General features: G+C 43.4%; 2 protein-coding genes across 15 annotated transcripts in view; one reads left to right on the forward strand and one right to left on the reverse strand.

Annotated features, from left to right (window-relative positions):
- ITPR1 (inositol 1,4,5-trisphosphate receptor type 1) overlaps nt 1-24,110 on the reverse strand; it is a 342,499-nt gene that overhangs the window by 217,994 nt on the left and 100,395 nt on the right. The gene's annotated exons all lie outside the window — the stretch shown is intronic.
- Nucleotides 6,579-7,490, forward strand: LOC128591483 (mitochondrial import inner membrane translocase subunit Tim17-A). Its single transcript, XM_053598950.1, has one exon. It carries the CDS (start codon nt 6,600-6,602, stop codon nt 7,113-7,115), a length of 516 nt encoding a protein of 171 aa, XP_053454925.1. The 5' UTR covers nt 6,579-6,599; the 3' UTR covers nt 7,116-7,490.

The raw sequence follows: 24,110 nt of genomic DNA on the forward strand, positions 1-24,110 counted from the left end.
TCAGATCTAGGAAAAGGCACCCAGAAATTAAAAAAAAAAAACCCACTTAAAATATTGTCTTTAATGATGAACATTACCCTAAAGACCGAGGTGCATTAAAGTATTAATGATAAGATGAAGCCATCATGAATAACAGGACACTACACCCTTTTTATTAACCTCTATTTTCTTGCTTGTTTTACAATGTATACTATTAATACCTACAAAAGAATCTCCATAGTTGACAACTTCCCCTACACTGACCACCTCCTTAAGTTGACCTAACTTTCATAGACCAGACATGCACCACATGTATGGATCAGTGCAGTAGGCCTAGTTCCTTACATTGACCATCTCCTTATGTTGAGCAGTTTGTTACAGTCCCTTGGGTGGTCGACCTATAGAGGTTCTACTGAATTACTACAATAACACATGTGTATAACTTTTTTTGGATAGGGATATGCCATCAAGGATCTAATAACTGCTTTAGAAAAGTAACATTTAAAACTTACACACCCTCTGAGATGTTTACATTTTGACATATGGGGTTTCCAAATAGTTAATATTTGTAGAGTAAAATTAATGAATTTGAATTGAATATTCAGATTTTTAAAAATTGCACCCAGAAAGTAGTCAGAACCAGCTTTCAAGGAAATTACTAACTGTGCGCTTACTATTATCTGTTCATTAAAACGGATTCCCTTAAAGGAACTTGAACAGGTAAAACCCAGATATTGCCCAGGCCAATAATCGTTTCAAAGTAAGAAACATTAATTTACTATCAAGTACATAAACACTAGGACTTTTCACTAATTCAGATCACTCTTTCTTTCAAGTCAGGATCGATGAACTGTTAGCGTATATTGCACAAATATTAAGATTTGACAATGATCAGGAAAAAAATAAAAGATCATTTAATCATAAAAGTAACAGGTATTTTACCCATTTCTATCATCTCATCGCTAAATATTTCCACCTAGTCACTAGCAGAGTAAATACAGGGTCACTGATATCTATCATTATCAAGAATGTAATCCACCTACTGAAAGCAATTTTTACTCCATGTGAAAGCTATTATCTAGGACTTTGGCGAACAAAGGGCACAGCAAGGAGCTAGTTTAAATAGGGCTGCTCTCGCCACCTCTTAGAAAAGGCACAGGTGATGGTCATTTGCTATATCACTGCCAAATTAATCACACCATTTCAGGAGACACAGTTGTCTTATTTTAACAGCTTGATATATGCGAACATTCCATTCACCCCCAAAATAATCACACATATCCATGAGACGACTGGCCAGCATTACATGTCCTACCTTTGACATAAAACAGAGAGTGGCATTTGGTTTAGGGCAGAAGGACTTCCTTAAGACCACATGACTTTTTAAAAAGTATCGAAAATATTTAAGTCACCAGCATTAACTCTTGACATATGACTTACTTTATGGACCAAAGGGGTTTAACAATTGGAATTTTCATTAATCATAATACAGAGAGAGTAACATGACCAATTTTGTTTCCTCCAACATACTCCTAAGATAGCTAAATGGCAAGCATTCAAAATAATTTGATTTAAGTTGATTTGGAGAAAAAATCAATCTGGAACTAAGAGGTCAAGGGACAACACCACAATGGAAAGTATCATTTTACAACTGTTCGTGGTATAACCCGGTCACCTCACAAATAAATGGGCTACATCACAGGCTCAAAACTCCAGACAACTTTATATTCACCTAACATCAGAGTGTAAATTTAAGTACTGTCAATTCGACCAACGCCTTGCGTTAGCTTCACACATTTTCCTGGGTAAAGCAGAGCACAGCATTGAATTGAATGTATTTACAACTACCTATGTAAATATAAAAGATGCTAACGTAATAGTAACAGGACCAAATTAGCCTTGCTGATTTTGTCCTGTCTTCCCAGTTGCTTAGCAACTGATTCAAAGTAAAAATTAAATTAAGCAATTCAAATTAAGGTTAAATTTTGCAATTCAGAGGTTCCATATTGCCCTTTGCTATTTAGATGGCACAGCAAGGCAAAATTCAAGTTCCACTGAGTCCTAATACAGTGCTAAGGATAGAAATATTCAAAAACAGGAAATCCAGTAGAAGGATATAATCTATTTAGGTTGAGGGGACCATGTTTATGAGCCCGTATGTGTACGTACACACACGCATGCACGCGCTGTGCTGCGATCTCACCCCCAAAGAAATACCACCACAGAGAATAGCTTATGCAATAAGTGTTCTTTCAGGCCTTTGAGGAATAAATAAACTGAGCTTTCCAAAAATTACTTCAGAATATTCTAAAGCTTTAGCATATGCCATATTGATTTGGCCAAGGAGAATTTAGCTGAACAGGTGGGTGGGGTTAAGTGTTAAAGGGCTGAGTGAGAAACTGCATAACAGGCCACTGGTGATTTTCCATTGTGTAAAGGGGACTCTGGAACCTGGTGGGAACTCAACTATGCTGGGTAGTCGAGTTTATCTACCAAAGCAGGATTTGCAGGGTGCAGTCAAGAGAAGATGGGGGGCAAGAGGAACACAGGTGTGCTTCAAGCACTCTGGGATGAGTACAGGGGGCAGGAGAAAGCAGAAACGTCAGCAGATTAAAAGCTGCCAGAGCTGCCCAAACCCAATGTGTCCACACTTGCTCCCCATCTCTACAACTGTCAGCTCTGGAATGTAGGGTCCCCAGGGCCGAGATTTTGTCTCTGTGGTATGCTATGGCAATCCAGGGCCCAGGAACAGAGTAAGGGCACAACAATGGTGCTGAATTAGTGACTTAAACGAACTATAACCCCTCCCAGGGTTATCACCGACTAGATGACTATTTATTAAAATGTCTACTCCCCCCAGGTGCAGGACTAGGCCCTGACAATACAACATAAACTAGTCGTACAATTTCTTAATACAATCCTAGTGGCAGGGACAAACTAGTCAAATATACCCCCACACAAGCTGGATTACAGTGTGTTCAAAGTACTCTGGAGGCAAGATTTATACAGGGACACAGCGTGGCTGAGGCAGGGTCATCAGGAACACAGGGCTGCAGGGTGACAAGGAAGGGGCCAGGCTTGCTGAGAATCTGAGACGAAGTCTCCCAGGCAGAGGGAATGGCAAGTGCAAAGGCCTTGGGTTGGAGGAAGATGCTGACAGATGGACAGACTGGACGGAAAAGAGGGGCCAGTAGGTAGGACAGCACGAGGTGCAGAAGAAGGGGGTAGTGAGAGGAGGGTGCACCACACAGGGTGTGCAGGCCCCAGGGAGGGACTCTTACTCTCAAGCAGGGGAGAGCAGCCGAGGGCTTTAGGCACAGCTAGAATCTGGTCTGGTGATGCGTCTGAGGGAGCTTTCGAATACGTGACAGTGCCCAAGAAGAAGAGAAGGCTGGGAAGGGGTGGGCTTGGGGGAGAGGAACGGGCAGCAAGAATTTCATTTTGCCTATGTTCACCGTGAGATGCCTACGAAACATCCAAGCTGACGTGGTAAGCAGTGAGTAGGACGTCCATCAACAGCGGGATGAAAATAGAGAAGAGTCGGTTATTATGGGTGCAGGGGAGGAGGAGCAGAAGGAGAAGAGGAAGGACGGGGAGCTGAAGACAGGAGTGAAGTTGAGGAAGTCAGTATCACAAACACCCTGCAGCAACCCATCAGGGACTAGGGAGAACCCCCAGCTTCCCACCCAAATACAAACAATATGCTAATTTGAGGCTTAGGAAAACTTGAACTTGATTCAAAGTTTTTATAGGGCAGAATAAAGACTTTCTACTTCCTTTAACCTCCTCCAAAAACAAAATGAAACCAAAACACCAGGGGAAAAAAAGTAGAAACCCCAACTCTGTCTTCTAAAAAACCCAAATCCATCTTCCCAAGCTGCAATAAATGCAGACAGAGAGAGGATGGAGGAGGAACTTGGCAGACGGAGTTCTGTGAAGCCTGTGCTTGTACGGAGGGGCACCAGTAAGAAGCTGACAGCTGGCACTGCAGAGCCCTGTAAAAGCTGGGGAATGGAGGCCCAGGGAGCAAAGGGCGCAGGAGGGGGCTGAGGAGCCTGTAACGGGAGATGGGCTGAAAACATAGAATAAGGCAGGCAGTCCCCCCTAGCCCATCCACCCTACACAGTCAAGACAACTATTACCTCTCAAACTCTGCAGACTCCTCAGAAGACTGAATTTCTGCAGAAAATAGACGATGGAGGCTTTGCAGCTTTCTACCAAGTACAATAAAGGAACATAGGATTGAGAAATGGAAACAGAAATAAAAGAACTAAATAAAAACCCACACATAGGATAAAAGATGCAGAGGGTCAGCCCCAGCCAGGCTCCTCTTCAGCTGAGCATCTAGAACCCGGTCTAAACACGATAGCCAAGACCCAGATCTGCTCTGCCACAACTCACTTTTCTTTTAAGAAAAAGAAAAAGTAATATTTAATAACACATGAAAATTACGTGAAATTCAAATTTCAGTGTCCATAAAGTTATGACTCTCATCAGTAACAAAAAGAAAGTTGTGGAAGTATGTTTTCTCTCCAGTCATACAATATTTGGTCAGTTGGACTGCAAGGCTAAGTATTTACTATCCAGCCCTTTAGAACAATGTTCGCTGCCCTCCTGACCTAGAGGATCCTTCTGGAAAGTCACATAAAGGCCACAGAGAGGTGCCTACAGGATCTCTCATGAGAAAGACAGCCTGCTGCCTGATCACTTCAGAGGGAAACTCACCTTTGTACAAACCCTATCCCATGGCCACAGAGCATTCAATCAGCTCCTTAGAGTTTCTCTCTTAAATCTGAACAAGCACCCAAGATCAGCAGACGCATCATAAAATCTTCCAGCATTAAAGAGAGACACTCAAGAGTAGATAAAAACAACTGGTGAAACAGACAATTACAAGAAACAGAAGAAATTGTTACAAAGGTGGGGGGGGGGGACCAAAAACAAAACTGTAATGAATACCGTCAGAGATAAGATTGAAAATTATAATCATAAAACAGATACAAAGAAGCACGGTTCTTTAAAATGTGACAAAATAAAAACAGCGAGAAATTTAAAATGCAACGACCAAAAGTTTTAAATGCACTAAGTGTTGAAAATTAAGTTAAGAAACTTTCCTAGAAAGTAAATAAATAAATAAATAAATAAACAAAGAGACAAGGGGAAAGGTCGGGGAGGGGAGAAGAAGGAAAGAGAGGGAAAGGGAAGGGAGGAGAGGGGTGAGGAGGGAAGGGGACAGGAGAAAAGAATAAGAAAGGAATCAATGAATCAATCCATAGGCCCAACATCTAAGGCAGTGGCTCTCAACTTTCCTAATGCCATGAGGTATTGTCATTGTTACAAAGGGGTTGCGACCCACAGGTTGAGAACCGCTGATCTAAGGAGAATGTCAAAAAAAGAAATGGAAGGTGAGAAATACAAGAACATATCCTAGAACTGGAGGTAAGGACTCCCCAGGCTGAAACAACCCACTAACACCCCAGCATAAGGTAAGGAAAAAAAGGACCCATACACATCATTGCAAAATCTCAGACCTATTGCAACATGGAAAATATCCTTAAGGCTTCCAGTAAGAAGAAAAGGCTCAAACAAAAGGAAAGGAATAAGGATGACATCAGACAACTCACAGCGACCCTAGAAGCTCAACTATGATGGACCAGTGTCTTCAGAATATGGTCTGAAATTAATTCTCAATCTAGAATCTTCAATTGCATTAAATTAACAACAAGGCATGGGAATACAATCAAGTGAAGCCTAAAATCAAGCAGCTTCTGGAGGTGGAGCTCCCCCAAAGACGAGAGAGAACAGTTTTTAAACAGCCATTCAGTTATCAGTGAGGTTGCCTTGGCCCAGCTCAAATGCCAACCCTTGTTCCAGGGCAGACACAGCATTCTTAATTCTGCTCATCAGTGTCAAAAACAGATGTGGTGAAGGAAGTCCCACAATGACACTCTGCAGGGCACGTCACCACCACAACATGGAGCAGAGAGAAAAGAGGTCCAGGGACAGAGGGCAGGGGTCAGGCACAAGAGGGACAGATCTGCCACACGGAAAAACACATGAGGTCTGTAGACCGAGGGGAGACTCCGTAAATGCTAGACGAGAGCGATGCAAATAAAGAAAACCAAGACTACCACAAACCCCAGGGGACAGCTGCATATTAAAATCCAGAGTGTCTTTGGCTCAACACTGAACAATACGTACACGGTCATAAAATTATTAAGACTGAGTATTAGATTAGCTGCCCCCAAATGGGATATAAATCTAATGGGGGAATGGAGGAGGAACAGTAGAGAGTGATAAAGCCAAGTTCATCTGTGATAATAAGAAGCTGACAAATGGGGCGGTGCCTGTGGCTCAGTGAGTAGGGCGCCGGCCCCATATGCCGAGGGTGGCGGGTTCGAACCCAGTCCCGGCCAAACTGCAACCAAAAAATAGCCGGGCGCTGTGGCGGGCGCCTGTAGTCCCAGCTGCTCGGGAGGCTGAGGCAAGAGAATCGCGTAAGCCCAAGAGTTGGAGGTTGCTGTGAGCCGTGTGACGCCACGGCACTCTACCCGAGGGCGGTACAGTGAGACTCTGTCTCTACAAAAAAAAAAAAAGAGACTCGCGCTGCTGGAGTCAAGATGGAGGAGTATGCCCGGGAACCTTGCCCCTGGCGAATAGTGGATGACTGTGGTGGGGCCTTTACTATGGGTACCATTGGTGGTGGTATCTTTCAAGCAATCAAAGGTTTTCGAAATTCTCCAGTGGGAGTAAACCACAGACTACGAGGGAGTTTGACAGCTATTAAAACCAGAGCTCCACAATTGGGAGGTAGCTTTGCTGTTTGGGGAGGTCTGTTTTCCATGATTGACTGTAGTATGGTTCAAGTCAGAGGAAAAGAAGATCCCTGGAACTCCATCACAAGTGGTGCCTTAACAGGAGCCATACTGGCAGCAAGAAATGGACCAGTGGCCATGGTTGGGTCAGCTGCAATGGGTGGCATTCTCCTAGCTTTAATTGAAGGAGCTGGTATCTTGTTGACAAGATTTGCTTCTGCGCAGTTTCCCAATGGTCCTCAGTTTGCTGACGACCCTTCCCAGTTGCCTTCAACCCAGTTACCATCCTCACCTTTTGGAGACTATCGACAATATCAATAGGACATCTTCCCCAGGATTTCTTTAACAAAATGAGCTGTAGTTTGAGAAGGATTTCAGAAAATCAAATTACAATCGGTTTTTAAAAGCGTAGGTTTTTAAAACTATGGCCAAATAGGCTATGAAGAGACATTTAGCACTTTTTTCTATTTAAAGGAACATGGGGTGGGAGTGTTAATAATATATTTATTTATTCACACTTGCATTGCATTTGTGATTAAAATGTCTCATATCATTAAAAGAAAATATGGTAAGTGCTCTCAAGATGAAGGACCAAAGGGCAAATAACAGTGCAGTGTGACCACCAATTCCTTGAGGACTTGTCTGCCTAATTTTATGTGTTCTGTTATTCAAACAATAAAAAGCTCCTGGAACTTAAAAAAACAAACAAAAAAAAAAAACAAAAAGAAGCTGACAAATGATATTTAAAATAGATTAATCTACACACATCAAGAGACACACGTCATCTATAAATACGGTGGTAAATATCAGAAGAAAATGTTAAAATATTTTCAATGGTTCCTCTGGAAACTGAGAAGGTGTGAGATGTCAGACTATTCTTTTTATTCTGCATTTTATTAATATTTGGCTTTTTGTGGTGAAACTCACAAAATTAGCTGTTTTAAAGTGACCAATCTGGTGGCATTTAGTATATGCACAGAGTTGTGTAACCGTCATCTCTATCCAGCTTCCCTGTACCTATTAAGCAGTTACTCTCCATTCCCCTGAGCACCTCATGCTGGAATGACTAAGAATGTGCGTGTATCAATGAACATGTTTAAATTTCTAAGGTGCCTTTTGGTACTAAAATTGATGTTGAGTTCCTACCAAGGTATCACTTTACAAAAGACTAACAAAAGGTAATAACAAGCTGGATATGGTTTGGATGTTTGTCTCCTACAAAACTCATGTGAAATTTAATCGCCAACATAATCGTATTGGGAAGTAGGGCCTTAAGATGTGTTTAAAGGGTTCCCCTCTCATGAGTGGGTTTACTGACTTACTAGAAGAGCTTTCACGGCTTTTCCACTCTTCCGTCATATGAGCAAAATCATCATTCCCCTCTGGAAGATGCAATGTCCGAGGCACCATCTTGGAGCAGAAATCAGGCTCTCCTCAAACACCAAACCTGTCAATGCCTTGATAGATAACGGACCTCTGAGCCTCCAAAACTATGAACCAACAAATTTCTCTTCATTATAAAACCCCCAGTCTGGTATTCTGTTGTAGCAGCGCAAACAGACAAAGGCCCTGGGTAACAACAGGTATCAGCAGGGAGACAGAGACCTTTCTGCACTGCTGACGGGCCCTCAGACTGCAGGTGGCCTTTCTGCACTGCTGATGGGCGCACAGACTGGGACAGCTACTGTGGGTGGCATCCTAGCATACATCAAAGAAACTATACACATACCATTTATAACATATAATCCAGCAATTCAGCCCCAGTGCACACATTCCAAAGAAACTTTCACACAGGTCTGCAGACCTCACACATCCTCCTGCAGAAGGCTGTACTTGGGAAGGGTGATGAGCAGGCACCCTAACTCCTACAGACTCGGAAGCAGCACCACCTGTACGCGTGCAACAGCAGAAACCAACCACATGACCCTACCACCAGGAGCAAGAGCCAAGAAACCAAGTTCAGCTGTGTGCTCAGAGAGAAGACAGTGTTGCTCTTTCATAACTTCCCTTTTTTTGAAAAGCATTAAGGAGCAAAAGAATAAAATTGTCAGAATGAAAAGACAATATAATTAACATCAAGAAAAGGGAGTATAAAGTCCCCACCAAGGACATTAAGACTGCAAAGTAGTAATGAAAGGGGCATATAAAGTCATCTGTATTTCAATAAGTATTCCAATTGAAACCTATTAGACTAAACCCCTCATGAACGTAGGCCTTAGCTACTTTATTTTTTATTTTGTCTCCAGTACATTCAGTAAATATGGGCCCAATGAATAAATGAATAGATACTAAAGGTAGAAGAACAATCTAAAATGGAAGTTAGCAAAAGGAAAACCTACTCAAATTTCCAACAAAAGCCCTCCATGAACAAGAAATTAGCTCCCATTCACTAGAAGAGGAAACGAGTAAACCATGCTGGGTCTGCTGCAGGCTCATCACATCTCCCGAGCCACGACAGCAAGCTTTTGAAGCGACATTTTCCAATTGAGGCTGCCAAATAAACCTGTCTGCAAGAAAACATACATAACTGTTATTAAGAGATAAAGGACAATAAGGTAATTTTTTCCCACTTCAGATGACCAGCTGCTTTCTCTAAACAGCAAACCCAACCTGACAACACCCGAGACTACAGCCCTCTGCCTTATTAATCATCTTTCCTGCGTGTAGGACTGTCATTCACAAACACGTTAATAAACTGGAAACATACATAGAAACTTCCTTTGACCTACTTTACCTTAGGCAATTACATTTTTATTTACTTGTCCGCAAAGATTATTGAGGATGAATCAGCTTTAACCCAGGGGAAGGCAGTAACAAATCAGTTCCCATTGTAGAAAACAAAAGAGACCAGAAGATCCTTCCCACCAGGAGCCTGAAACAGGCACCTGCCTACACTTGGACCACCAGACACACTCTTCCCAGGCCTCTATGCCTGTAGAGACAGCTGCAAACAGCAGGGCCAGTTAAAGATTGCCTGCAGTAGCAGGCTGGACATCTGGGGCAGTGAGAGAGGCGTCACTGAGATGTGGGGAACTTGGGAAAGGGACAGCATGAGGGCCCTAAGCAGGAGGCTGGCTGCAGTGTCCTGCCTCCCTCAGCATCTGGTTCCCGCCCCCGACTCCAACATAGCCCCACTATTCTGTGCACATTCAACATTGTTCAGTCCTTTCCTTTTTGTCTTCTGTTAGTTTCCATCACCTGCAAACAAGAGTCCCAGCTGGACTGCAGAGTGGTAAGACCTGTTTCACTCTGCTGGTAATGAAAACAAGCAAAGGCTTTCACCGTCGCCACCGAGAATGCCAAAAAAGTAACAGACACGCAACCTGGAAACCTGGATTTCCAGCCTTGGTTCTGCCACTCACTGGCTGAGCAGCCACGTCCAGGTGACTAAAGCTGTGTCCATGTATCTTCCTCTGGAAAGCAGATCCTCCCTCAGGGACTGCATGTTATGTAACTAACAGAAAATCTAGACCTGCAAGCATTAAGTGCTTGCCAATCTAGAATCTGACAAGGTGGAAACCCAGCTAACTCACCAATTAACTTAAACGGTTACATTCACTATGTCTCTTAAAGACGACAGGCCCTGGCACGGAGTAAACAATACATACTGGGTCCTATGATATGACAGGAGGAATAAACAGATGGGGTACTTGTGCTACACCACGATGCTGGGAGGCCACACGGCGGTGAAAACTAAACTACATTATACACAACATGAGGAATTTCACAGACATTACTGGAGCAAAAGATGCCAAGGCCAGGAAAGAGTTCGTTTATACTGAATGAGTCAATTTATATAAAGTTCAAAGCCAGGCAAAACTAATCTATAATGACAGTGGCCAGTGGGGGAGGGCGGGGAACTTCTGGGAAAAGATACTTTCTAGAGGACCAAAAATGTTCCTGATCTTAATCTGGATGGGGGTATTTATATATGAAAAATTCCACCAAGTTACACATTTAAGGTTTATACATATATATACACACATATAGACGCATATATGAAATGCCTTAATAAAAAATGAAAATGAAATACTTTCATGTTATCACAAAAAGAAGAATGAACTTGCTAACAAAGGAAAAACAGTTTTCCCTTCAGATAAAAGGTTAGCAACAGTGCTTGTTTTCCATCGCTGGAAAAATCTGTTATGTTTTTTTCAAGGTTTGGGGTTACGGGTTTCTGGTTTATAATGGAGAGTACATCATCAACTCTCTCAGTTATCTGCGTCCCCCACAGGACACTCTGGCAGTGGGCATTTCTGGCCCAGGGCCCAGAGGGCCACAACAAGAGGGGGGGCTTTACCCCATTCCTTTTTCTACCCATCTAGTTTTATGACATTAATAAGCAATGGTTTAAAAAATGATTTATAATGAAATGGTATGCAATTCAAAGTAATCAGGGAGAGGGAAGTAAAGGAATACAGAATAAACAAGATCGGTCGAGAGCCAGTAATTGTTAAAGGTGAGAGGTGAGTACCATCACCCCACAGTATCCCCGGTAGGTTGGTTCCAGGACCCACTGGATACACAGACGCTCCAGCATCTGATATAAAATAGTGTGGTCTTTATGGGGGCAAGACATGATTGCAAGAGGTGTAACCTGGCTTATTGTACCCTCAATGAATCCCCAACAATAAAAAAATAAATAAATAAAATAAAATAGTGTGGTATTTGCATACAACCTATATACTCCCTCCTATATACTTTAAATCATCCCTATAGAACTTACAGTATTAACACAAGGCAAATACTATATAGTTTTTTATGTGTGTCTTTTTCATTATATTGTTATTTTTCTTGGATTTTATTCTAAATATTTTTTTTCCAAGGTTGGTTGAGTTCCATGGATGCAGAACTAACAGATATGGAGAGCTGACTATACATTAAGTCATTATACTATTATTCCTTCAAATTACACATAGACATATTTTTGTACAATAGAAAGTTTAAAATTTTATAGATGATTTTTGAAAGTATAAAATTGTTACAAAAACAGAACATTCATTGGGAAGGAAGAAAGATCCAATTTGCCAATCCACCTAAAAACCAATACACAGCAGAGCCTCTGTATGCTGACCACCCAAGGGACCGTAACAAATTAGTCAACATACAGAAGTGTTCAACATACAACTCAGCCTCCTGCACTGATACGTACATGTGGTGTATCTCCGGTCTATGAAAACTGGGTCAACTTAAGAAAGTGGTCGATGTAGGGTGGTGGTCAACTCTGGAGGTTCTACTGTATTCTGACAAGGAAGACAGGATATAGCCAGAAGTAAGAAATACACAAAAAAATGGGAGAAGAACGAGCTCTAAGTTAGATCTGTGAATAGCAAACACACCATGGGTTTTGAGTTAAAACTCCTTGCTGTAAGCCAGGTGTGGGTGGCTCACACCTGTAACACTAGCACTCTTGGAGACTGAGGCAGGTGAACTGCCTGAGCTCAGGAGTTTGACACCAGCAAGAGACGCCATATCTACTAAAAATTAAAAAAAACAAAAAACAAAAAAAACTAGCCAGGTGTTATGGCAGGTGCTTGTAGTCTCAGCTTCTGAGGAAGGTGAGGCAAGATGATCGCTTAAGCCCAAGAGTTTGAGGTTGCTGTGATGATGCCACAGCACTCTAGCCTGGACAACTGAGTGAGACTGTCTAAACAACAACAAAACCACAAAACCCTTACTGTAGAACAGCCTCAACACCTCTCAGAGTTACAGGCAAATGAAATGTCACCACGCATACCCCTGGCTATTTTCAAAAATTACTTTGGAACCTCTGAGGATATGAGACATTTTCTACAAAGGGCATTCTGAAGGCCTGGAGCAGCTGGCGTGAAAGGAATGACCTAAGCTGCACAATTGGTCATCTTCAGATCCTCCTGGAAAAACACTTTTCCCATCAGAAACACCCATTACACAAAGGAAAAAATAAACTGTTTCTCTTGAAGTAATCTGATTTCTTTTTCATTCAAACATTTATTATGTGCCTGTGTGCAAGAAATAACAAAGTCAGTAAAACTTGGACCTTGAGTGTCCTCCAGGAGACAGAGGAACCAACAGCTAACTCCAAGGTGCTGGGAGCAGAGGGACAGGTGCCCAGCCCAGGTAGAAACTGGGAGACAGTGAGAGATGGCTCCCTGTTTGGGCTTTGAGGGATCTAATGGACAAGCCAAAGGCCCTGAAGGAAGAGGGGTGGGTGATCCACAGAGAAGGCAATGCCAGAGAAATCTGCTGCACTCCATCCACCGCAGCAGCCCCAGAAGGAATCTATTCTTCTGTGCAGTGGGCCGGGCTCTTGATATGGTCCACCGTTTACAGCAGAATGGCCAGTACAGCTGACCACTGCCCTCCTCCTTCGCATCCCCAGACCGGGCATCCCCCTTAGACCACATCTTTTCCTCCCATGTTCTCCATGTGGGGTTCAAAACAACACAGCCAGATGAGCAGAGCTTCAGACAAAGACCAAAGGAAAGTACCGCCCCATTTGCCTTGTTCTGTTTTTTTCCTGTCCTTTATTCAAGATGTGGTGACCCAATCCCGAGCACCACAGCTCTGCCCACTCCACCCCAGGACTCCCAACCAGCCCCCACAGTACATGTGAGCTGGGCCATCCCTCGCACAGTTTTGGCATTTCTACCTAGTCAACGTACCCTCAATGAACAGATTCCTTCCAAAGAGACCCCTTCACCGGCCCTAAGCCCAACAAAGAAGAACTCATCAGATATATCAGGACTCACTCAAAGACATCATATGTGTACCCTAAATAAACAGAAAAGTCACTTTTAAAATTTATCTCATGACCTATGTTTCCTTTGCTTACACTTTATTTTTATCTTTGCCATCACAGCCTACCACCCAACAGCCTTTTTCAGTCAAAATATCTGCCAAGTCTAATGACTGTCAAGCTTTCTCTCTCCCCCAGAACACCCACCTGAAAGATACAACACATGCCCGTCTCAAACACTGGCTTATTATAGGACAGCTTCTCAAGGAAGGCACCTCGAGAATGAACCCCTCCCCTCAAAAAAGTTGATCCAATGAGAATAGGGTTCCTCAACAGCCCTGCTGACACGTTGAGCATCATCTATACTTCTTTGCTGTGGGGGGTCCCCTGCCACAGGTGGCTGAACCTGGTTAGTTATCTGCAGCACCCCACCCCCAAGGGTAACAACCAAGAAGTCTCCAGATTTTGACAAATGTCCTCTGGTGATAAAATTACCCCTCTCATCGAGAATCACAGAAATAAACCAACCTTTCTCTCCATCCTTCATGAGAATCAATGCCCTGAAGTTGAACAGACTGATAAACACAAGAGGAACAAAAAGCATTCGAGATCCTCCTGAACGATGTCACAAAAGGAGCATCTTTGCCGTACTTGAAATTCTACTTGACTCTGGAATTCTTTTTCTAAAATTTATTCCCCTTCCTAAAATCCTATAGTGCTGTAATTTTCAACCCTGGGTCCTTACAGCCAATGTGGGGGAGGTTTAAAAAAAAAAATACCCTGCTCCAGGCTCCTCCCTCAGAGATTCTAATTTGTTACCCTGAAGGTGGGACATGAACAGGGTCTCCCCATCAGTGTACCCTGGTGTGTGCACATCACAGCAACTGTGCTCAAACTCAGGAGTACATCACAATCGCCAGGGGACTTTACTATTATAAAATACTATGCCTGGATGGAGGGTGTGGGCCTTGGAATACTTATTTTTAATAAGTTTTCCAGGTGATTCTAAGACAAGTGGCCTCCAGCCACACGTTGAGAAACAGGGACCTATAGAATAACCAGATTCTAAAAACAGTATGTCTCAAACTTTAATGTGCAGTCAAGTCACCAGGGGGTCTTGAGGAAGCCTGGGGTGGGATCTGAGAGTCCTCTTTTCTAACAGGCTCCAGGCGAGGCAGCCGCTGCTGGTGTGGGACCTCGCTGAGCAGCAAGGCGCTCACAGACTCCAGTCACCGACAGCAACCTGCCGGGGCAGGGCTCACAGCTTACCAGTGAAAGAGGGCTCGGACATCACTGCGTCTGTGGTGGAAAGATCATTAGCCAGGAACGCCAGGCCCTTCATTTGGTCTGTTCATCTGTCCAGTTGCATGTCTTAAAAACACGTCCTGCATAAATACCCGACTCCAGCCATCCTAAATTCTTCACGGTTCTCACAAACACACACCGTGTATATCACTCTTCTCTGCCTTTAGCAGCTGTCCCTTCCCTCCACCAGCATCAGTGCTGGCCCTGCTGACCCCAACACCCTTCATCTGTCCTATTGTACCCTCACCTTACAGCTCAGCTCCCAAAGGGAGACTCCCCTGTCCTCTGCCCTGCCCTGTCCCACCGTTCACAGGTTGCTTCCTCCAGAATCCCCCACAGCATCTGTGTTCTTGGACTGCCGTATAAGTCTAGGTAATGGGTACAGCAGCCATTCAGCCAGAAACCATCTTCGTCTTCCACTGCTGTTTTGAAACTTATTCAGTGGGGAAGGTTCTTTCCTTTTTTCTCAGATTAAGAAGGAAAAGTTGGTCAAGCCTCTGGAAACAGCAAGGGTTGCAAACAATGCCAATCCAAACATTAAAAGCATGTCGACCCAGGTAATAGTCAAAGCTCCCGATGGTTAGATGGTTATTTCAGGCGAAGACTCCCCTCCCCATGCCCCCTGGGCTCCTTCCTGCCTTCCACCTCCACCTTCCCCACCCCGTTCCCTGTTGCCTACTTCACTTTCCGATCCCACCTGGGAGGCGGGACAGCAGCACAGGGAGAGAAGAGTGACAGGGCAGGAAAGGCGGCTTTCTGCTCTAGGCCTCCATGATAGACGCTGAAAGCTGGCTTTTTCATTACTGGGCACTCTTCCTCAGATTTTTTTTTTCCTTCAAAATTTTATTGGTGTTATTTAAACAAATTGACACAAGGAAAATTAGTTCTCTTAAGAGACAGTCATTCTGGCTCACCTGTTACACAATGAATTTAGCAGAATGTATTCACAGAGTGTATGGCCTCTGTGTATTTCTCTAAATTTCTTTGCTCTGGCATTTTTTTTAATTTTGGGGTTTTTTTTTTTAATTTTTTTGTATTTAATCATAACTGTGCACACTGATGCATTTATGGGGTTCAGTGTACTGATTTGATATACAATGTGACACGCTTACATTGCACTGATTAACACGTCCATCACAATTATACTCTTTTCTTAAGAGTTTTGAAATGTACCATTGCGTCAGGCACATGGTACACAGACTACCCCACACCCAGAGTCCCCTGGTGATAGCCTCTCACCCGTCTGGCTCATCATTTATATCATCTGTATATGTACACATTTCTGTGTACGTACATACAGAAATAATTTCGGGAACCATTTCACAGCCAGTCACATACACCAGGCCATGATTTTGGCATCCATCTGATAATTGATAGAGTTATGCTCTGATAGGACTACAGCACAGTTATCAGCATCACCAAATTTAAAACACATTGTTTGCATTGCTCTCCTCTGTGGTTTACATTCCCATTTTGCTGTATGACTCCAAATTGTCCTTTCCAGCACCTTCCCCCTCCCGTCCAGGGGCCAGTTTATGGTCAGGTACCATGTTCGGTTGTCACATCTCTTCAGTCATTCTGTGTCTTTCATGACCAGGAAGAATACAGTCCCCATTAAAAAAAAAAAAAAATAGAATTCTCCTCACCGGTGTTTCCTCATGGTTGGATTCCAGCTGGAATACCACACAAAGGGTGCTGCGGCCTTCCCCGGGTGTCATATCTGAAGGCTCCCCACCTCCCTCTGTTCTCGCTGGCACTTCCATAGGCACACTGGAGGTTAGCCTGCTGTCTCCAGCGGCCCCTCCTGTACATGGCCTCTATTCTGGCAGCCAAAGTCCCTCCTCAGCCACCAAGGAGCCAGCACCCCTAGGTTCTCCTCTATGCAGGGCCCCTTTCTAGCTAAGGGGACCCCACATCAGCTCATTCACACAGGGTCCGGCTCTGGCCAACCAACAGGAAAGTCACGAATTCTTGCTCCAGCAAACCAACGCCAACATGGCGAAAACGCTCCCTTACTCTTCTTCTCAGTGCAGCTTGCTGGCCCTCTTCATGCCCCAGATAATCTCTTACCAGAATCAGACACCCCTATCCCTTCCCCAGCAGAGGAGAAGCAGCCAAGGAACCCCCTCTTACCTTTTGTTCAGCTAACATCTTCTTAAATACCTTGACGCACCCTTGGGAATGCAGCACTCTCTGCAGACACTTCTTCCTTCCACCCCACCTACCAGACCTCACTCCCACGTCCACACCTCTGTGATGCCCCAGCACAGGTCCTGCTCCTCACTTCTCACTGTGCCCCAGGGGCCTGGCCAGCTCCTGAGCCTGCAAGGCCTTTGATAACCTGTGTTAAATGAACACACCTCCCACCTAAAATGCATCACCAGGCATTGTCAGAAAACTGGCATCCAGAACAGCAGGTTTGGCCTTATTTCCTTCCCCTTCACCTCTTTTCCCACTTGTTTGTCAAAAGTTAATGCTTCATTATTTTCTTTGATATCTGTTGTTTTATTTGCAAATATTTTATTACCAGTAAGCTTGGACATTTTTTTACATGTAGTCATTTTTTATCATTCGCATCCAAGAGAACTCAGAGTGTAATACTGCTGTTTTCAGAAAATTCAGAGTTAGCACCACCACCACCACTATCCTATATCAGAACATTTGCATTGCCCCATCTCCAAAACAATCTACTCATTAGAGTCACTCGTCATTCTCCTCTCCCATCCGAGCCTAGCAGGAAGTGATCTGCTTTCTACCTCTGCATTCTGGCATTTCACATAAATGAAATCATAAAACACGTAGCCTTTTGTGACGGCCTTCTAGTGTGTCTGTAAGATTCAGCCACGTGCAGCAGGTGTCCCTACTTCACTCCTTTTCCTTGCTGAGTAATATTCCATGCCACGGCTAGGCCACACGTGGTTTTATCCATTCATCAGCTGATGGACATGAGTGGTTTACACTGTCTAGCTATTATGAATAAAGTTGCTATAAATGTTCATGTACTAGTTTTCACATATGTTTTCAATTATCTTGGGTATATGCCTAGGAGTAGAAATCTGGGTCATATGGTAACTCTGCATCTAACTTTTTGAGGCATGGCCAATCTGTTTTACAAAGCGTTTGCATCACTTTACAATCCTGTCAACCACATCTACATTTCTCCACATTCTCACCAAACTCATCATCGTCCACCTTTTTTTAGTACAACCATCCTAATGATTTCTTATTGTGGTTTTGCTCCACATTTCCATGAGACCTAATAATGCTGAGCATCTCTGCATGTGTTTATTGGCCATTTGTATATATATATATTTTTTTTTTTTTTTGGAAAAATGTCTAGTCAAATCCTTTCCTCATTTTTAAAATGGGTTATATTTTTACTGTTGAGCTGTGAGAGTTCTTTCAGAAAAATGATCTGCAACTATGTTCTCCCTTTCCATGAGTCGACTTCTCATTCTCTTAATAATATCCTTTGAATTACAAAAGTTTGTTTATTTATTGAGAGAAAGTCTTGCTCTGTTGCCCTGGAGCTGAGTGCCATGGTGTCATCATAGCTCACAGCAACCTCAAACTCTTGGGCTCAAGAGATCCTCCTGACTCAGCTTCCTGAGTAGTTGGGACTACAGGCTCCTGCCACAATGACCAGCTAGTTTTTCTATTTTCAGTAGAGATGGGGTCTCATTCTTGTTCAGGCTGGTCTCAAACTCCTGAGCTCAAACAATCCATGCATCTTGACCTCCCAGAGTGCTAGGATTATAGGCATGAGCCACCATGCCCAGCCAAAAGTTTTTAGTTTTTGGTGAAGTTCAATTTATCTTATTTTTCTTTTGTTATTTATGCGTCCAGTGAGAACCTATCCCCTCACCCAAGGTCATGAAGGTTAGCACCTGTTTCCTTCTTGGGAAGTTGATTGTGTTAGCTATAATAGTTATTTATTTAAAAAAAATTTTTTTTTGAGACAGAGTCTCACTATGTCACCCTTGGTAGAGTGCTGTGGTATCACAGTTCACAGCAACCTCAAACTCTTGGGCTTAGGCAATTCTCTTGCCTCAGCCTCCCAAGTAGCTGGGACTACTAGGCACCCGCCACAATGCCCAGCTATTTTTTGTTGTTGTTGTTGCTGGTGTTATTGGTTGTTTAGCAGGCCCAGGCCGGGTTCATTCAAACCCACCAGCCCCAGTGCATGTGGCCGGCACCCTGACCACTGAGCTATGGGCGCTGAGCCAGCTCTGATATTTAGATCTTTAATCCATTTTGAGTAAAATTTTCTACAAAGTATAAGAACTTCATTCTTCTGCATGCGGAAATTCAGTCATCTCAGAACCATGTGTTGATTAGCACATTTTCTCCATTTAATTGTTTTGGTACCTATGTTGAAAATCAGTTGACCATAAAATTATGGGTATCTTTCCCCTTTACTTCTAACAGGTGATGTATGCCCACTATCCCCTCCCCAACCCAACCAAAGATCTAAATATCAGTGCTAAAACTAAAAACAAAAGAGAAAAGAATTTCTTGATTATTTACTTTAAAAAATTTTTTTTAAACTAAGAATTTATTTATTCCACAAATAAATACAACTTGTAACACTGAAAGAATTTCTCCAAAGACCACAAAAATCATGATGTGGTTTCATGACCGGTACCACAGAACCATGAAATTAAGTGGTGCTCATATTTTTATTTCTCCATTCCTGTCATATGATGGCTACTGACGTTCTGCGGGACTCACTCTTGGGGAGCAAATCAGTCTCAGAAGTACAGCCAGGGAAATGAGCTCATATGATACAATCTTGGCCTTCCAAGGACTGTATCTACCATTATTAACTTTACTAATTTCCCAGAATACCACCCTTTCACACCGTCATCTCCACATAATAATTCCCAAACAGCCCACAGACTATTGTTTTACGTAGGAGACATGTAAACACTCACATACATTTGACAAATGCCAGGAAAGTGTTCTCAGTTTAGAAGGTAAAAGTTAAAGCTATTTAAGCTCCCTCCAAAAGAAACAAACAAACAACAAACAAAACACCACACACACACAAAGCAGGAAGGTCCACAGAGACGTTGTTCTTTCTGAGCTCCTCCATGCTAGTTCTAACCCATGAGAAAGCTTAAGGGATATGTGTAATAAATGGCCGTGGGGACTGGAGACCAGGAACCAGGGGCCATAATGTCCAAAACTCTGCCATGAGTGCAAAGTAAGGTGTGCAGTGAAATAGTGAGGACCCATAAAAAACACTGAACTGTTGATACAGACATCATAAATGAATCTTAACATAATTAAGCTGTGTGAAAGAGGTCGTGTAGAACAGAATACACGTTCTATGATTTCATTTATATACAAAATGTTAGGAAATGCAAGCTACAATGGTGATGCAGATCAGGGTTTCCTGGGGGCAGGAAGAGGGGCAGGGGAGACCTCTGGAGGTGACAAAGATCTTCATTCTCTTGATTGGGATGCTGGTTTTTTTGTTTGTTTGTTTTTTAAGTGACAGAGTTTTTCATTGTCACCCTCAGTAAAGTGCTGTGGTGTCACAGCTCACAGCAACCTCCAGCTCTTGGCCTTAGGCAATTCTCTTGCCTCAGCCTCCCGAGTAGCTGGGACTACAGGCACCCACCACAACACCTGGCTATTATTTTGTTGCAGTTTGGCTGGGGCCAGGTTCAAACCCACTACGTTCAGTATAGGGGGCCGGCGCCCTACTCACTGAGCCACAGGTGCTGCCCTGGGTTGCTGGTTTCACAGATGTAACATATATCAAAACTCCACCTGTACATTTTTAAAACATGGGGTTTATTATATGCCAAGCATATCTCAATAAATCTGTTAAGACACACATGCAAGAACAACCGTATCTGCTATCCTATAACAGTGCATATTGACGTGCAAACCTGACACTGTCTGCTCCAAGCCTGCTTCAGGGAAGAGTCTGTGTTCTGCTAGCCTCAGGGAGGTCAACATCAAGACCCCAAGGAGCCCAACTGCAAAAATGCCACCACTGAGTGGGGCTGGGGATGTCAGCCAGTTACCTTCATTCAACAATTTCCCTTTTCAGGCCTCACTACTTCTCTTGCCTCCAGTTTTCATGGATCAAGTTAAACATCACAGACCCAACTGCCTACAACAGCCACTGAAGAATCGCAAAGTGGAACCAGAGGAAGTAAAGGACGTTGGCAAACTGCAGAGGGCTTGCCTCCTCAAACGGGGAAAGCTGTAACTCAATTTCTGACACCTGTTGCCATTTGGACATGCTAATCCAACGTGGCTACATCTCCGGAATTTCCCCCACAAAGACAGAAGTTTGTTTTTTAGTGTAAAAATCTCCCACATTGTAAGGGTAAACCACCTAACTAATCTTTAAAACACTGTAAGTTTCAACAAAAAACAATTATGAGCAGCAATCAGCCCATGGGCTGCTGATCTGTAGCTGTAGACAGTGAGAATAATGAACACAGGTTCTGGGTTCAAAATAGACTTGATCTCTACTAGCTCTATATTTAACGCAATATATTCAACCTCTCTGAGATCTTATACCCATACCAGCAAAATGGGGTTAAAGATTGTAGAAAATATGAAATGTTTTACACATAGGAAACTCTCAGTAAATATTTTCAATATCATTCTCCAAATGAGATTTTTCCAAAAATAGGTGCTGGCCAGAAAAACACAGAAACACACACACAACTTATTAGTAATGACCCTGTTCACTACTGTGCACACCCAGAATATGACCTTAATTTCTGGAAGCCACACTGTAGGAGAGATAAAGTGGATATGGCCGCTTTGAGAGGTACCAGGATGCCCAGTTAGTTTGACAATGTTCTCAGAGGAAGGTGAGGCTCAGAGAGGCTCAGGGAATTAAGCCCAAACTTTTAGGTATAATTTTGGAATGTTTATTTGGACAAAGTTAAGACAATTTCTTTTACTGTAAGACTTCACAGAGCCTTTAGGTATAGGGAATAACTGTGTTTCCTAAAGCCTGTCTTTATTTTTTAATTCTCTGGTCAAACTGAAACACACCCAGCAAAGCAAGTCGGGGAAGACAGCCTACCTGCACTCAAGACTCACACATCATAGTTGAAGAGATCTGACTGCTGTAAAAAATGCACAGAAGCCAATGACAGGTCCTGCAGGAGGCCTTGCTTCCTTTCAGTGAGGAGAGAGGAGAAAGATGATGCCAAGTTTAACCAGGAGGAATCAGTGAAGCTTGGCTTGCCTTGCCTTGCTATCCAGAGCCACGAATGGCTACAGAGACTTGGCGTGGATGCTGAAAGCCCATGGCACGTGTCTGCCCTAGCAGGTAAGGTTATCACAACCCAACTCTCTGGATCTGAGTCAGCCTCCCAGTGCATGTATCTCCACGGACGTCTGCAAAACCAAGTGCAGGCGTTCGCACAGTGAGAAGAACACTGTGACTCTCTGTTCTTCGGACTCCAACCAGACACGCAGGGGTGATCTGCCAACCGAGGAGGTGGCCTTCAAGGAACAGTAGCTAAAACAATTTACACATCACATGACATCAGAGTATCCAGGTAAAAGGTCACTGGTACTTCGCCTCCAGCCAAACCAGGTCACCGATCATTTCTGAAGCACAGATTACTCTCTCGAGTCTACGATTTTTTTTTTTTTTTGTAGAGACAGAGTCTCACTGTACTGCCCTCGGGTAGAGTGCCGTGGCATCACACGGCTCACAGCAACCTCCAGCTCTTGGGCTTAAGCGATTCTCTTGCCTCAGCCTCCCGAGTAGCTGGGACTACAGGCGCCCACCACAACGCCCGGCTATTTTTTTGTTGCAGTTTGGCCGGGGCTGGGTTTGAACCCGCCACCCTCGGCATATGGGGCCGGCGCCCTACTCACTGAGCCATAGGCGCCGCCCAAGAGTCTACGATTTTACTCATGTTCCTCAGTGCCTAGAATGCCCTCCCTTGCCCCATCTCCCTCCTAACTCAACTCAAATGCTCCCTTTTTTTGGTGATGCCTACCAGAAGTCATCTCTGCAACTCGGGAAATTCAACAGCCCTTTTTTCTTCTCTCTTAAGACACTTCTTACACACCCCTGGATTACTGTCTCCTTTCTCGATCATATTCTGAGCTTCCTGGGCACACAGATGACGTCTTCATCATCTACACAGACCCGAAGCTCCATAAACCTTGCTCACTGCTCTGCACATATGGACAAGTTTACTGAATTAATAGTAGCTTCACTTAACAAACATTACCTTAGCAAAATGTGCCTGCCAGCTGGTGGACTTCAGGCCAAATCTATCTTACAGACAACATTCTACCTGGCCTGTGCAATATTTTAAACATTTATTAATTGTCACTATTTTTAAAAGTGGGTGATTTCACATTAAAATCCACCTCCACGACTTTCATTGCAAAACAAACAAAACAAACCCCCCGGTTTGGCAACACCAGGCCCCTATTTCTGCATGGCAGCAAGTGGTTGGTGGTGAGAAGACCACTTCAGACAGACTACCTACTTCCTCTTCTCTTCCTCCCCAGACCTCTTTGAACAAACTTACTTACGTATTGCTCTACAATTTGCTTACTGAATGTAAGTAAGCAACAATCCCCTGCTGACATGTCAAACGCACTGGGAATATCAGCCACTAGGACAGTGATTTTCAACTGGGGTGGCAGGTGCATTGGTGTGCCATGGAGGATCTTAAGTGTGAGCAAAAACTTTTACAGATTATGTTCAAAAGAAGTTCAAAACACAGCAAGTACATTACTTTACTTTTTTTAATCAACATAATTTAAGCATGCCACAGAAGTTTTAACTATAGGTTCAAGTGTGCCGTGAGACTAAAAAAAAGGTTGAAAAACACTGCTGTAAGGGGTGATAGACTTTAACCAATCCAGAGAAACAACACAAAGTCAACCTGTTTTAATGTGCATTACAACCACATCCCCATCCCTCCACCCCACCCCAGTGACTTCTGGCTTCCCCTGTATAACCACCCCAGAGGAGCTGCTGGGTTTAGACATTGACATTAGGATGGATTAATGAAAGTGATTGAGAGGAGACCAGCAGCTCAAGATCAGTTCTGATCACAAGAAACCATCTAAGATTTCAAGACAGATTTCTATATATCAGAATTAAAAGGATTCTAGCAAAGAGGCAGTCGTATAACCCATGCAACCCCAAACTAAAAAGGTGACACTTTATACCTTTATTACAATCACAACCTGGGTTGAAGAACTAAAAATCCATCTGTGACCACATTAATAAGCTCTCCAGAACATAAATAAACCCAATGTTGCAACCTGCCACCTCTAAA

This window comes from Nycticebus coucang, chromosome 8 (genome assembly GCF_027406575.1).
Source record: "Nycticebus coucang isolate mNycCou1 chromosome 8, mNycCou1.pri, whole genome shotgun sequence".
In the NCBI taxonomy this organism is placed as follows: domain Eukaryota; kingdom Metazoa; phylum Chordata; class Mammalia; order Primates; family Lorisidae; genus Nycticebus; species Nycticebus coucang.

Coding starts and splice junctions, on each gene's coding strand:
- LOC128591483 (XM_053598950.1), top strand. CDS start 6,600: ATGGAGGAGTATGCCCGGGAACCTTGCCCCTGGCGAATAGTGGATGAC.